General features: G+C 46.2%; 1 protein-coding gene across 5 annotated transcripts in view; it reads left to right on the forward strand.

Moving 5' to 3' along the window:
• Positions 1 to 16,592, forward strand: part of arfgef3 (ARFGEF family member 3) — a 44,313-nt gene that overhangs the window by 7,586 nt on the left and 20,135 nt on the right. For 2 of the 5 annotated variants that reach the window (XM_029449268.1, XM_029449269.1), the window contains exons 1-12: positions 4,623 to 4,746; positions 5,579 to 5,663; positions 6,014 to 6,118; positions 6,353 to 6,471; positions 8,009 to 8,259; positions 8,394 to 8,506; positions 8,627 to 8,759; positions 9,234 to 9,811; positions 9,989 to 10,341; positions 12,763 to 12,929; positions 13,097 to 13,262; positions 13,953 to 14,060. In XM_029449268.1, coding sequence (XP_029305128.1) covers positions 4,656 to 4,746; positions 5,579 to 5,663; positions 6,014 to 6,118; positions 6,353 to 6,471; positions 8,009 to 8,259; positions 8,394 to 8,506; positions 8,627 to 8,759; positions 9,234 to 9,811; positions 9,989 to 10,341; positions 12,763 to 12,929; positions 13,097 to 13,262; positions 13,953 to 14,060 — 2,269 coding nt within the window. In that variant the 5' untranslated portion in view covers positions 4,623 to 4,655. Of the gene's footprint in view, positions 1 to 29; positions 112 to 338; positions 480 to 670; positions 740 to 2,694; positions 2,957 to 4,622; positions 4,747 to 5,578; positions 5,664 to 6,013; positions 6,140 to 6,352; positions 6,472 to 8,008; positions 8,260 to 8,393; positions 8,507 to 8,626; positions 8,760 to 9,233; positions 9,812 to 9,988; positions 10,342 to 12,762; positions 12,930 to 13,096; positions 13,263 to 13,952; positions 14,061 to 16,592 lie in introns of those variants that run through there. The other 3 variants (XM_029449272.1, XM_029449270.1, XM_029449271.1) reach the window with 3 other exon arrangements.

The following is a 16,592-nucleotide window of genomic DNA, read 5'->3' on the forward strand; positions in this document are numbered from 1 at the left end:
TGCGTGTGTGCGTGTGCGTGTGCTTCCAGAGAGCGTTGTCTGCTGCCTCTACAGATGGCTCTGGAGTCTAAAAACACCAAACTGGGACAGACGGCGCTGACCGGCATGCAGGTACTGCAACACTCCGCAGAACTGCAAAGATTGTGACTCTTCCAACCTTTTTATGTTCTCCTTGTTCTTCCTTTAATTGTTCTTAACATGGAAATATGTGATTCTACATTGAATCTGTTCAGAGAATAAACCACAGTTCTGCAGTGACTGTAAGTATTGCTTCAGTCACGGTGTGTTGACGTGCAGCAGCAGCTTCTTGAAGCTCTCTTCCCTCTGTGTCCGTTTAGAAGCTCCTGTGTGAGGACAGGTTTGTGGGTGGAGTCGGCGTGGAGGTGGAGGTCCTGGAGAAGCAGCTGCTCAGCCAGATGTTGGAGGCCATCAGAGTCACCCCGTCCCTGCATGAAGACCTGCAGGTGGAGGTCATGAAGGTATGTTTGTATTATATTATAAAGGATTAGTTCTATAGCTCTCTCTCAGAAAGTACAACACTGTGTGTGTGTGTGTGTGTGTGTGTGTGTGTGTGTGTGTGTGTGTGTGTGTGTGTGTGTGTGTGTGTGTGTGTGTGTGTGTGTGTGTGTGTGTGTGTGTGTGTGTGTGTGTGTGTGTGTGTCTCCTGCAGGTGCTGCTGTGTATCACCTACTCACCAAACTTTGACATTAATGGAGACTCCATCCTGCGGATTTCTGAGGTAGGACCGCAGCTTCATCATCACTTTGGGATTTTAAATGTAGCAACAAACAGAGACTTTCTTTTTGCTTCAGCAATATGCATAAATTAATATTTTAGATTCCTGAAGGAATTAAGGAATTCTCCGGTTTTCAGTTTCTAATACTCCCCACGTCGGCTTGAGAGGCGGCTCTATGAGTTAGTACCTTCCTCAGCAGATGCAGAGCCATGGCAAAAAAGTTAAAAAAAAATTCAAATCACTCCTGCAGAATAATCTTTGTTGGTCTTTTTGTTCAATGTACAATTGTTACTTTGCACAACAACTCTCTAGACTTGTGTTTTTAACTCTGTTGTGTTGAAACCTTTCGCTTCTGATCACAAGGATCAACAGAGGAGAAGCAGATCCAGCTGCAGGAGCACGTTCAACAACCAGCCACCCCTGTTACCTCTGAACATAAACCCAAATGCCAAAATTTAAATATTGTTTTGTAAACTGCGGTGTTGTCTGTAGTGTTTTCCTGGAGCATCACTTCCCTCAGCAGCTGCAGCTCCTGCATGTTTGACGTCCATTAACAGCTCATAAAAACCTGGTCGACATGTTGTGTTAACGGGCTCCGTGCTGCCAGGGCCGGCCATCTGGTGTGTGTGTGTGTGTGTGTGTGTGTGTGTGTGTGTGTGTGTGTGTGTGTGTGTGTGTGTGTGTGTGTGTGTGTGTGTGTGTGTGTGTGTGTGTGTGTGTGTGTGTGTGTGGTGTGTGTGTGTGTGTGTGTGTGTGTGTGTGTGTGTGTGTGTGTGTGTGTGTGTGTGGTGTGTGTGTGTGTGTGTGTGTGTGTGTGTGTGTGTGTTGGGTCATAACTCAGGGTGGCTGGAGAGGCTGTCAGCACCACTCCATTATCAGTAACGTCCCACACAAACAGCTCAGTTCTGGCAGTTTCAACCACCAGGAGCTGGAAGTAAATACTTAACCTTTAATACCATCACATGAAAATTAATTTACACCCTCGGAGATGATTCCTGTCGCCGGAACTTAACTGCGTTCTGCAACTTTTTACGTGATACCTCCTTAAACTGGTCTGTAATCATAGATTGAATATATGAAGTGGACGTAGTCAGCATTACCTCACCCTGGTTGGTGGTATACAGTTTTGAAGCCTTGAGTTTGGCATTTTGTCCGTCGTCATCTTGGCTTTTTGAAACCAGAAGTGACACGAGAGGGTGGAGCAGAGTGCAGCCAAACAAGGCGCCCAAAATATTACAATTAACTTTAATGAGCTGCCAAACACGGACAACGTGGTAGCATCCTGTCAATCACAAGGTAGCCCCGCCCTAAAGCACACACTGCTTTATCTTCTACTTTGCTGTGATTGGGAACATCATTTACTAAATGAACATCATGTTGTGTTGAAGAAGACTTGAAACTAGAGATTGAAACCATAAACTTATGTTTCTGAGGTAATAACTCCAGTGAGAAGCAGCGTCATTTTCTTATAGACTTCTATACAATTGGAGTCTTTGCAGCCAGTGGAGCCTCCTGCTGGATGTTAGTGAGAATACAAGTTTAAGGCTCTTCCAGCCTGCACCACCTCGAGCAGCGTGAAGAACACCTGCGTACTCACTGTGTCTGGAAGGCCTGATGATGTAGGATGTATTGATCTGTCATTGATTAGACACAGGTGGTGGAAAACTCCCCAGAGGCTGCGGAGACCTTTTGTAATTAGCAGAGACGCTCTTTGTTTGCAGCTCTGCATGAGAGCGGGCCTGATAGATGTTCAGAGGTTTGAGCAGAGCTTTGCTAATTAGTGAAATAATAATTGGTGAAATAAATCACATTTATTGCTGAAATACTCTGTAACTCTTCCCTTTCAGACTTTGTTTTAACTCTGCACCAACACTATGTTCCCTCCCAAAGCTAAAGAGATGCAATGTGTGTGTGTGTGTGTGTGTGTGTGTGTGTGTGTGTGTGTGTGTGTGTGTGTGTGTGTGACTAACTGCTCACTAGTCTGGTAATCATGGTAACCTGTGACGCCATGGAAACCTACCTACACTGACAGGTGTGTGTGTGTGTTTAGGTGTGTATCAAGACTTATGTGTCCAGCTGTCACCAGCGCAGCATCAACACGGCGGTCCGAGCCACACTGAGCCAGATCCTGGGAGACCTGACGCTGCAGCTGCGACACAGACAAGAGGTCGCACTCTCACAAAACACACAACAGAAGTTACACACAACATATATTTATCTGTTTTCCAGCTTCTGAAATGGGAAGATTTGTTGTTTTTGTCTGTTTTTATATTATCATAAATGATCCTTAAATTAATTAAAATTGTCTGCAGCAATAACAAGGAAGAATATTTAAAAAAGATTGTATCACAGTATACTGCAAAATAAATATTTAACGTACGACTAATATTTACACAAACAATCAGAAACACACTTATACTTATACTGTAGATAGACGACTCAAACTGTCACACACACTAACTCTCTGTCACACACACTAACTCTCAGTCACACACACTAACTCTCAGTCACACACACTAACTCTCTGTCACACACACTAACTCTCAGTCACACACACTAACTCTCAGTCACACACACTAACTCTCAGTCACACACACTAACTCTCAGTCACACACACTAACTCTCAGTCACACACACTAACTCTCAGTCACACACACTAACTCTCAGTCACACACACTAACTCTCTGTCACACACACTAACTCTCTCAGTCACACACACTAACTCTCTCAGTCACACACACTAACTCTCAGTCACACACACTAACTCTCAGTCACACACACTAACTCTCTCAGTCACACACACTAACTCTCAGTCACACACACTAACTCATCCTCTGTCACACACACGAACTCTCTCGTCACAACAACACTAACTCTCAAACACACACACTAACTCTCAGTCACACACACTAAACTCTCTCAGTCAACACATCACTCACTCTCAGTCACACAACACTAACTCTCATGTCACACACACTTAAATCTCTCAGTCACATACACCACTAACTCTCATGTCACACACACTAACTCTCCCTGTCACACACTAACTTAACTCTTCAAGTCACACACACTAACTCTCATGTCAACACACACTAAACAACTCTCGCATCACACACACTAACTCCTCTGGTCACCACACACTAACTCTCCTTCCACACACTAACTAACTCTCAGTCACACACACTAACTCTCAGTCACACACCACTAAACTTCTCAGTCACACACACTAACTCTCAGTCACACACTAACTACTCATGTCACAACCTACTCTCAGTCACACACACACTAACTCTCTGTCACACACACTAACTCTCTGTCACACACACTAACTCTCAGTCACACACACTAACTCTCAGTCACACACACTAACTCTCAGTCACACACACTAACTCTCTGTCACACACACTAACTCTGTGTCACACACACTAACTCTCTGTCACACACACTAACTCTCTGTCACACACACTAACTCTCTGTCACACACACTAACTCTGTGTCACACACACTAACTCTCAGTCACACACACTAACTATGTGTCACACACACTAACTCTCTCTGTCACACACCACTAACTCTCAGTCACACACACTAACTCTCTCTGTCACACACACTAACTCTCTCAGTCACACATACTAACTCTCTGTCCACACACACTAACTCTCTGTCACACACACTAACTCTCTGTCACACACTAACTCTCAGTCACACACACTAACTCTCAGTCACACACACTAACTCTCTGTCACACACACTAACTCTCAGGTCACACACACTAACTCTGTGTCACACACACTAACTCTCAGTCACACACACTAACTCTCTCAGTCACACATACTAACTCTCTGTCACACCCACTAACTCTGTGTCACACACACTAACTCTCAGTCACACACACTAACTCTGTGTCACACACCAGCACATGTGTGTTGACACACTCTCAGTACTGCTGTGTGCTCCCCACAGGGTGCAGATGGAGACGAGGTTGACTCCACCGCCGCTGCATAGAAGAGGTACAGCTTTGACCACCTCTATTATATAATCATTGTACGTCCGTACAATCTATACAACTCAACAGCTCTGCCACAAATTCTACTTTCTTGTTGTCGGAGATGTGTAGATTGAGTTATATGTTTAATATGGAGGTCACAGGTAAAGGTTGTGTGTTTCTCAGGTTCACACACACACAACATTAGAACAACCTCTGAATCTGATGCAGTCCAGTACATCACTAACTGACCTCAGTGACTGTCAACACAAATGTTAAAGGAATACGTCAACATTTTGGGAAATATGCTTATTTGAACTATTTATGAGAAACATCTGGTGAAGTTTGGACTGCCTTAAGCGTACTGCACTAAGCGTTGACATTGTGGAGGTGATGTTTAACACCATACAGAGGGTGAATGCTCTTTCCTTTAAGGACAAACTGTGTGTTGTTTTCTCATGTGAGCGTTAAAGCTTCATAGATCTGCTACTGTCGTGTCTGTGGACCTTTAGTCCTGTTTTATAGCCGTTATAAAGCCCTTGTAATCACCAGTCTGCAGGTAGTAAGAAACACCTTCACAGGGAGACTTGCTCAGCGTCAAACACACACAGACAGTTTAGATGGAGTTCTCCGTCAGCATGAAGACAAACACAGAGATGGTTTTATTTTATTTATTACAACAAAATAAGGATGTGAGACACAAGGGAGAGTAAGTTTTTATCACTTTATGTGCATATTGAATAAAGATAAAGTAGATGCCGTGAATTCACTTGTGGTGTGTGTGTGTGTGTGTGTGTGTGTGTGTGTGTGTGTGTGTGTGTGTGTGTGTGTGTGTGTGTGTGTGTGTGTGTTTGCAGATATTTCTCCTACCAGCCAGGCTCTGTGTGAAGATGTGGTGACAGTTCTGACAGTTTTCTGTGAAAAACTGGAGTCAGTGGACAGGTAACGCTGCAGTTTCTCTGTATTACTTGACGTAGCATCGGGCTCTTCTCATTTCTCGTTTTGTACATCCTTGATTCCTTTCCTCGCCTCCTCTACTCGCATCTTAGACAAGGAGGCGAAGCAACAGGCATTTAACACATGACACATCCTTCATTTTTAAAACTCTTAATAAACTTGACGTAGGACACAGCTGCATCATATGACACTGTCATCTGCATACATGCACGTCAGTCCAGCAGCAGATTCAGGATTATGGCTAAAAATAGTTTATTGAAAATAATGATTAGTTGCAGCCTTAATGTAAACCTGAGTCTGAAGTGTGATATGAATCACTGCACTTCCCCCTCCAGTGACAACCAGCTCCTGCAGCTCCTCTACCTGGAGTGCATCCTCTCCATGCTCAGCAGCTGTCCTCCCACAATGCACCTGTCCAGAGGGTTCACTGACCTCGTATGGTAATAATCTTATATGAAATGGTAATTTAATTTAAATGTTTAGAAGATGCTTCACGTGAGATTGTTTTCTCATTTTGGCCAGCTAATCATTGTTTTAGAAATATTGGATATCAGTTTTATGTTATGCTTCCTTTTTTAATTATTTATTTTTCTTCCTTCAACTCATCAGTAAATTATTGTAACTGTACTCTAATGTATTCATGATCCTAAAAACAATCTTCACCCTCACCCCAGGAAGCAGCTGTGTCCGTCCCTTGTGGCGATCATGGGCAATCCTGTCAACGACAAAACCATCACTTCCCACCACGGCTACATGGGGGCGCCAGACCGTCTGTCAGATAGACTCAGTCTTGGTAACAACACTTACATTTTATCATTATACAAAAACGCAATGACTTGTTTGAGTCAGTTGGACTGAAACTGAGGAGCTCGTACTCCAGACATCCTGCAAGAAACACATTTACAGTTTAAAGTTTGTGTTAAATGTTAAATTGTTAACAAGTGTACTGATTGGCCAGCCTGGTATCCCCTCAGAGCCATGTCAAAGTTTGTAGAGATAAGTGTTTGCATTTACAAAGTCTCATGTCAGCAATGTTGTAACTGCAGGTTTATTACCTGATTTAGAGATTAAACAATAAAACAGGTTTACAGTCTGTATCCATGTTGAGCAAAATATATCAGAAAGCGATGTTTTTTCCTCTTGAAAAATCTAGAGCTTGGGAAACAAGACTATATTATAATATATATATTATCAAATATATATATATAATATTAACAAATTATATATATATATATATAATATTACAATATATAATATATATTACAAATATATATATTTTATATGTGTAATTATATATATTATATATGTAATATATATATATAGTATTATATATGTATATATTATATATATATTATAGATAATATATATTTTATCTTACTATATATTTATATATATTATATATATATATATATTACATATTATATATGTAATATATTACATATATATATTATATTATATATATATATATATAACATATAATAATATCTATAATATTTACCATATTAATATATCTCTCTTACATATTATAGATATATATCTTCTATATATACTATTTATATATCCATATATATGTAATATATATATATATTTGTAATATATATATATATATTTGTAATATATATATATATCTTACAAGTAATATCTATCTCTTCCCCCTCTCTCTATATATATATTACATCTATCTATCTAATCTCTCTTTTTTCCTCTATCTCTCTCTCTTGTCCTATCTACTCTCTCTTCCCCCTCTCTCTTCTCTCTTCCCCTCTCTTCTATCTCTCTCCCTCTCCTCTCTCCTCTCTCTCTCTCTCTCTCTCTCTATCTCTTCTCTCTCTCTCTCTCTCTCTCCTCTCCTTCCTCCCTCTCTCTCTCTCTCTCCTCCTCTCTCTCTCTCATCTCTCTCTCTTCCTCTCTCTCTCCCTCCTCTCTTCTTCCTCTCTCTCTCTCCTCTCTCTCTCTCTTCTCTGTCCTCTCTCTCTTATCTCTTCTCTCTGTCCTCTCTTTCTCTCTCTCTATATCTCTCTGTCTCTATCTATATCTATTATGTATATATTGGGCTCTCTACCATAAATTTGATTGATATATCTTATTATCATCATCTATTATATATTATATATATGTAATATATATATTACATATAATTAAAAATATGTGGAAAACTCCTTTAGAAGGAGACCTTTTTATTCCACTTTACAGATAATGAAGGGTGAAGTTGTGTTCAGGTTGTTCTGGCTCAGGCCTACTGATTTTATTTCTGGTTCTAAATGTGAAGTTGTTACTCAACATGATTTAGTGGTTCCGCTTCACACCCTCTCCTTGTTTTCCTCTGGCAGGAATCAGCCACCAGGAGGCGGACTCCTTCGGTGGAGCGGTGTCCGATCAAGGCAGAGGATCCGGCTGTTCCTCCAGCGCCCCTGCCAGGATTGCACCGGTGGTGCGGACTGTGTGTTACATCGCCGCAGAGCTTGTGCGTCTGGTGAGCTGCGTGGAGTCCATGAAGCCCGTGTTGCAGTCACTCTACCACAGAATCCTGCTGTACCCACCTCCTCAGCACCGCACCGAGGCCATCCGCATCATGAAGGAGGTAAGAGGAGCAACGCACAGATTTTCTACCTTCAGGCAGCCATTGATTTCCTTTCCACTTCACTAAAGTATAAGTAAGTCATTAATGATGTTCCAATCTATTTCTGTGTGTGTGTTCGTGTGTGTGTGTGTTAGATTCTGGGGAGTCCCCAGCGGCTGTACGACCTGGCCGGTCCGTGCGTGGCTGAGCCTGAAACCAGGAAACGATCCTTCTCAAAGAGGAAGTCCCACCTGGACCTGCTGAAACTGTTAGTGACTCCTCTCTCTGGTCTTTACTTGTTGTAAGGCGTTCGCCAATTTAAATCCTCACTGATTTTTACAGTTATGTTAAAGTTTGAAGTATGTTTGTGTGTTTTCTGCTTCTGAAGAGTGATGGACGGGATGACGGAGGCCTGTATGAAGGGAGGCATTGAGGCGTGCTACTCTTCGGTCTCCTGTGCCTGCGCTCTGCTCGGGGCGCTGGATGAACTGTCAAAGGGACACGGCATCCAGTCTGAGCAGGTACGCTGCTGAGACAAACATTATATGACACATAGATTGGATGTTTTGAACTGGGGTCGTATGTGTGGACGGAGCCGCCAGCAAAACGTATTCTAGCCAGAAGTCGATATATATTAAATTAATATTGTGTATCTGTGGATATGTATCTCATACAGCCACACTTCAGACAGTCCAACTTGATTCATTACATTACATCACAGGTCATTCAGCAGACGATCTTATCCAGAGCGACAGTGAACTAAGTACAGGGACAGTCTCCCTGGAGCAGCTTAGGGTTAAGTACCTTGCTCAGGGGTACAATGATGGCAGCCTGGTATTGAACTTCAGACCTTCTAGTGTTTTGTTTGGAAGGCTAGACCACTCGACCACCAATGAAGTTACAGGACCTTCCAGTCAGATGGTTAAAACAAACATGGAGTCCTTTACTCACTGAAAGCGAGTTGTTCTGTCAGTAAGTGTTAAACTGTTTCTCAGGCTCGGCTGCTCCTCAGACGACTTGACGATCTGAAAGAAGGGACGGAGTCGACGCGTGAGTCCATGGAGATCAATGAGGCGGACTTCAGGTGGCAGAGACACATCCTGGCCTCTGAGCAGGCTCCTTGGGACCCCAACTCCTCTTCCTCCAACGTGGCCCCCACCGAGCGCAGCCCGGACATTAGCATCAGCATCACCACTGAAACGGGACAAACCACCTTGGATCTGGAGGTGGAGGAGCCCGGTGTGGGTCTGTGCCACACCACTCCTGAGGAGTGTGAGGAGGACGCACACCTGCCCTCGCCCTCGTCCTGTGGCAGCCAGGATGGGATCAATCGTGAGCCGAGCCTCGGGGCGAACCAGGACTGCCAACGGGAGGAGGGAGGAGGTACAAGGGAGGTGGACGGAAGAGGAGAGAAGGAAAGAGCAGGAGGAGAGAGAGGAGCTGTGGTTCCTCCAGATGTGGTGCAGCGGAGTCACGGCCTCGTCTACCCCGACATCACCAACTTCCTGTCTGTGGAGTCCAGGAACAGGCCACACCACGGGACAGGCTCACGGTACAGCGAGAGCAACTTCAGGTGTGTGTGTGTGTGTGTGTGTGTGTGTGTGTGTGTGTGTGTGTGTGTGTGTGTGTGTGTGTGTGTGTGTCACTCCTCAATGCAAGAAGGAGTGTGTTCTTTATGTGGTCGAGGTGGTGGAAGGGGTGAAGCGTGTTCGCTCTTTCCTAAACCTTAACCATACCTGTTGTCCATCAGTATGGAGGAGCAGGACTTGTCGCGGACAGAGTTCGACTCGTGTGACCAGTACTCCATGGCTGCGGAAAAAGACTCGGGCCGCTCCGACGTGTCTGACATCGGCTCCGATAACGTCTCGCTGGCGGACGAGGACCAGCAGACCCCCCGCGACTGCCCGGGCCACCGCTCCCTGCGCACGGCCGCCCTGTCCCTCAAACTGCTGCGCAACCAGGAGGCCGACCAGCAGAGCGCCCGGCTGTTCGTGCAGTCGCTGGCGGCGCTGCTGCCCCGGCTGCTGGGTTTGGCCACCGCCGCGGAAGTGGACACGTCTCTGCAGAACTTCTCCTCCACCTTCTGCTCCGGATTGCAGGCTGGTGAGAGAGGGAGGGGGTTCAATGTGGGGAGATGTAACTAAGTACATTTACAAGAAGTTTCTTTTTGAACACAGTCTGAATGTATATACTGTAGCTTCTCTATATTCACTTAAAGAGCAGTTTAATTAAACGTTTTGCCTTGAGACATGTCCCATAATGCATCTGTGAAAGTAATGAGCCTGCTGGGAGGTTGTACATTAGGAATCACATTAAACTACACGCTTAGGTGACTTAATGAATCTGGTCGAGGCTGCAAATCCCCAGAGTGAGTTTGTGATTAAAACAGCTGATTTATCCTGAGCTAACAGATTACATCTCCCTGTCTCACACCCAGTCTGTCTCACACTCTGTCTGTCTCACACTCTGTCTGTCTCACACTCTGTCTGTCTCACACTCAGTCTGTCTCACACTCAGTCTGTCTCACACCCAGTCTGTCTCACACTCAGTCTGTCTCACACTCAGTCTGTCTCACACCCAGTCTGTCTCACACCCTCTCCTCTCCTTCCCTCTCCTCTCTCTCTCTCCTCCCCTCTCCTTCCCTCTCTTCTCCTCTCATCTTCTCTCCTCTCCTCTCCTCTCCTTCCCTTTCTTCTCCTCTCCTTCCCTCTCCTCTCCTCTCCTCTCCTTTCCTCTCCTTCCCTCTCTTCTCCTCTCCTCTCCTCCCCTCTCCTTCCCTCTCTTCTCCTCTCCTCTCTTCTCCTTCCCCTCTCTCTCCTCTCCTCTCCTCTCCTCCCCTCCCCTCTCCTTCCCTCTCTTCTCCTCTCATCTTCTCTCCTCTCCTCTCCTCTCCTTCCCTTCCTCCTCTTCTCCTCTCCTTCCTCTCCTCTCCTCTCCTCTCCTCCCTCTCCTTCCATCTCTTCTCCTCTCCCTCTCCTCCCTCTCCTTTCCATCTTCTCCTCTCTCTCCCTCCTCCCCTCTCCTTCCCTCTCTCTCCTCTCCTCTCCTCTCCTCCCCTCTCCTTCCCTTTCTTCTCTCCTCTCCTTCCCTCTCCTCTCCTCTCCTTCCCTCTCCTCTCCTCTCCTCTCCTTCCCTCTCCTCTCCTCCCCTCTCCTTCCATCTCTTCTCCTCTCCTCTCTTCTCCTTCCCTCTCTCCCTCCTCTTCTTCTCCTCCCTCTCCCTCCCCTCTCCTTCCTCTCTTCTCCTCTCATCTTCTCCCCTCTCTTCTCTCCTCTCTCCTCTCCTCTCCTTCCTTTCTTCTCCCTCTCCTTCTCCCTCTCCTCTCCTCTCCTCTCCTTTCCTCTCCTTCCATCTCTTCTCCTCTCCTCTCCTCCCCTCTCCTTCCCTCTCTCTCCTCTCCTCCCCTCTCCTTCCCTCTCTTCTCCTCTCATCTTCTCTCCTCTCCTCCCCTCTCCTTCCCTTTCTTCTCCTCTCCTTCCCTCTCTTCTCCTCTCCTTCCCTCTCCTCTCCTCTCCTCTCCTTCCCTCTCCTCTCCTCTCCTTCCCTCTCCTCTCCTCTCCTCTCCTTCCCTCTCCTCTCCTCTCCTCTCCTTCCCTCTCCTCTCCTCCCCTCTCCTTCCATCTCTTCTCCTCTCCTCTCTTCTCCTTCCCTCTCTCTCCTCTCCTCCCCTCTCCTTCCATCTCTTCTCCTCTCCTCTCTTCTCCTTCCCTCTCTCTCCTCTCCTCTCCTCCCCTCTCCTTCCATTTCTTCTCCTCTCCTCTCTTCTCCTTCCCTCTCTCTCCTCTCCTCTCCTCCCCTCTCCTTCCATCTCTTTTCCTCTCATCTCCTTCCCTCTCCTCTCCTCTCCTCCCCTCTCCTTCCATCTCTTCTCCTCTCCTCTCTTTTCCTTCCCTCTCTCTCCTCTCCTCTCCTCTCCTTCCTCTCCTCTCCTCCCCTCTCCTTCCCTCTCTTCTCCTCTCATCTTCTCTCTCTTCTCTCCCTCTCCTCTCCTCCCCTCTCCTTCCCTTTTTTCCTCCTCTCTCTCCTCTCCTTCCTCCCCTCTTCTCCTTCCCTCTCTTCCTCCTCTCATCTTCTCCCCTCCCTTTTCCCTTCTCCTCCATTCTTCTCTCTCGTCTCTCTCCCTTTCCTTTCCGCCTCGCCCAGCTCTGCAGCCTCTCCTTCAATCTCCTCCCTCTCCCTCCTCTCCTCCCCATCTTCTCTCCCTCGCTCCCTCTCCTCCTTCCCGTCCTCGCTCATTCTTCCCCCTCTTCTCTCCTTTTCTTCTCTCTCCTTTCTTTCTCCTCTCCTTCTCTCTTCTCCTCTCTCTCTCATCTCCTCCTCTCCTCTCTTTCCCTCTTCTTCCCTCCTTACTTTTCTCCGTCCCGTCTTCTCTTTGTCTTCTTCCCACCCTCCCTCCTTTTACCTCCCACTGTGTTCCTCTCTAGACCTTCTTCATCTCCACCCTGGGCTTTCTGTTGCTTTATTGTTTAAAGGTGTAATGACGATGTAAATGTAAAGGAGTGTTTACCCTCCGTCTCGCTGCAGGTGGGATCTACTCTCCAGGTTTTGAGGCCGGGGACACTCTGAGCTGTCAGTCTCTGATGAACGCAGACGGTCTCTACCTGGTGTCGTACTACGCCCTGCTGCTCAATCTCAAACTCTGCTGCTGCGACTACTACAGGCGGCGAACACTCGCACCCATCCTCAGCCTGGTGAGGATCCAACGTGGTTCACGATTGGTTCTATTCTGGACTACGTTGAAAAGAAAGAGTAGATAAGAAGGAGAGGAGTCTGACAGGAAGTGAGAAGATATCTTGGAAATAGAATAAATGTATTTGCATACTTTGTGAGTAGAAGAGATCTTGATGTGTTTTTGCAGAAGGAGTTTGTGCGTCTGATCCAAAGCAGCGGCGTCCTCGTGGTTCTGTCTCAGTCCTGGATCGACGAGCTCTACCACCAGGTGTTGGACCGCAACCTGCTGGGCGAGGCCGGGTACTGGGGCTCATCAGAAGACCACGCGCTGCCTGTCATCGTAATGCTGACAGGTACACACACACACACACACACACACACACACACACACACACACTTGTAATATAATATTCCCACATTAGATTGGGACTAAGGAACCTTATAAATAAGAATATGAAGAAAGTTAAGTCTTGATTTGAGTAAAGTTCTTAAAACTCTTCAAATCAAAGTTCTCACATTAATTTCCACTTCAGTCACTTTAACATTTTGAAGATAATTAAATAATAAATACAATTATGTGAAAAACCTGCAAATGACCCGAGTTCACGGAGCTCATGTGATCATTGTTGATTAAAGGGTTATCTACCAGACTAACTTCTTATTACTTTCCCACTATCTTCACTTCACCTCCTCCTGCTCCTCCTCGTCCTCCTCCTGCTCCTTCTCGTCCTCCTGCTCCTCCTCCTCCTCGTCCTGCTCCTCCTCATCCTCCTTGTCCTCTTCCTCGTCCACCTCGTCCTCCTCCTCCTGCTCTTCCTCCTCGTCCTGCTCCTCCTCCTGCTCCTCCACCTCATTCTCCTCCTCGTCCTCCTCCTGTTCCTCCTCCTTCATCTCCTCCTCCTCTTCCTCCTCCTCCACCACCTCCTCCTTGTCCCCCACCTCCTCCTCATTTTCCTCCTTCTTCTCCTCCTTCTCATCTTCCTCCTCCTTCTTCTTCTCCTTCTCCTCCTCCTCCTCATTCTTATCTTCCTCCACCTCCTCAGATATTGACGGTCTGGGCAGCAGTGCGATTGGAGGTCAGCTGATCAGGAGGGCGTCCAGCCAATTCCCTCTGAGCTGTGACAAGGCGGGCAGCGACACAGTGATGGCAGGTCAGCAGCTCATCATCACAAACTTGATGACTGGATGAATTTGTTTCACTCAGTGGATTATTCATCCATTGCTATGATGGAAGGATTGTGTCATTAGTAGATTTGTCAAGAGCGATATTGAAAAGAATCCTTTAACTCCCTTCTGTCAGCCGTCGTGTTTCATTACAGGTCAAACCTCAAATACTTTTCATGATTGGAGTATGAGAGGGATGTTCAGACGAGCAGCGCAACGTTTATTTTAAATTAGAGGCCACAGATGAGCAAGGCCGTAACAGATGAAAGGATGAACAGGGGGGGGGGGGGGTTATATTCTTCTGCAGGTCTGGAACATTGGAAAAAGATTTAATTGCCTGCTCCGTCATAAAACACCAACCAAAACCCTCCAGTGGAATATATTTAGTGCAATATCTCCAGAAACCTGCAGCAGCGAGACATGTACTCGTATTGTTTGAAGGGTTTTATGAGGTTCTTACAGTCGTCATCACATTCAAACCTACTGCTCTTCAGACGTGCTTCTGATTGTGTCCATGACAGAAAGGTCTGTTGGGGGGACGTGATTACATGTTTTAACATATTAAAGGATTTCAAAAAACACAAACAAACAACTGATCTGGTGTAAGAGACAGAACAGACCAGACCAGAACAGACCAGAACAGAACAGACAGAACAGAACAGAACAGAACAGACCAGAACAGAACAGAACAGACCAGAACAGACCAGAACAGGACAGACCAGAACAGGACAGAACAGAACAGACCAGAACAGACCAGAACAGGACAGAACAGAACAGGACAGAACAGAACAGGACAGAACAGACCAGAACAGGACAGAACAGAACAGAACAGACCAGAACAGGACAGAACAGAACAGAACAGGACAGAACAGAACAGGACAGAACAGACCAGAACAGGACAGAACAGAACAGAACAGAACAGAACAGACCAGAACAGGACAGAACAGGACAGAACAGACCAGAACAGAACAGAACAGACCAGAACAGACCAGAACAGGACAGAACAGACCAGAACAGACCAGAACAGGACAGAACAGGACAGACAGAACAGAACAGACCAGAACAGGACAGAACAGACCAACAGACCAGAACAGGACAGAACAGACCAGAACAGACCAGAACAGGACAGGAACAGAACCAGAACAGACAGACCAGAACAGAACAGAACAGAACAACAAACAGAACAGAACAGAACAGAACAGAACCAGAACAGACAGGACAGAACAGACACAGAACAGAACAGACAGAACAGAACAGAAACAGACAGAACAGACAGAAAGAACAGGACAGAACAGAACAGAACAGAAAGACAGACAGGACAGAACAGAACAGAACAGACAAGACAGGACAGAAACAGAGACCAGACAGACCAGACCAGACCAGACCAGAACAGACCAGACAGACCAGACCAGAACAGGACAGACCAGAAAACCAGGACCAGACAGACAGACCAGACAGACCAGAACAGGACAGACAGAACAGGACAGAACAGAACAGACCAGACCAGACCAGAACAGACCAGAAACAGGACAGACAGAACAGACGACAGAACAGAACAGAACAGACCAGAACAGAACAGAACAGAAAGACAGAACAGAACAGAACAGACAGAACAGACAGAACAGACAGAACAGAACAGACCAGAACAGACCAGAACAGACAGACAGAACCAGAACAGACAGAACAGACCAGCAACAGGACAGAACAGACCAGAACAGACCAGAACAGGACAGAACAGGACAGGAACAGACAGAACAGACCAGAACAGGACAGAACAGACCAGAACAGACCAGAACAGTGACAGAACAGACCAGAAACAGACCAGAACAGGACAGACAGAACCGAACAGAACAGAACAGACCAGAACAGAACAGACAGAACAGACCAGAACAGGGACAGGACAGAACAGAACAGAACAGACCAGAACAGGACAGACAGAACAGGACAGGACAGAACAGAACAGAACAGAACAGAACAGAACAGAACAGAACAGAACAGACCAGAACAGGACCAGCATAAGACAGGACAGAACAGACCAGACCAGACCAGACCAGACCAGGACAGAACAGACCAGAACAGACCAGACTAGAACAGGACAGACCAGACCAGACCAGAACAGACCAGACCAGACCAGACCAGGACAGAACAGACCAGAACAGACCAGACTAGAACAGGACAGACCAGACCAGACCAGAACAGACCAGAACAGGACAGACCAGAACAGAACAGACAAGAACAGACCAGAACAGAACAGACCAGAACAGACCAGACCAGAACAGAACAGACAAGAACAGACCAGAACAGAACAGACCAGAACAGACCAGACTAGAACAGGACAGACCAGACCAGACCAGACCAGGACAGAACAGGACAGAACAGACAGACCAGAACAGGACAGAACAGGACAGAACAGAACAGAACAGAACAGAACAGACCAGAACAGACCAGAACAGGACAGACCAGAACAGGACAGACCAGAACAGGACAGGACAGAACAGGACAGAACAGGACAGACCAGA

The sequence above is a fragment of the Cottoperca gobio genome, chromosome 15 (genome assembly GCF_900634415.1).
Source record: "Cottoperca gobio chromosome 15, fCotGob3.1, whole genome shotgun sequence".
NCBI lineage: Eukaryota > Metazoa > Chordata > Actinopteri > Perciformes > Bovichtidae > Cottoperca > Cottoperca gobio.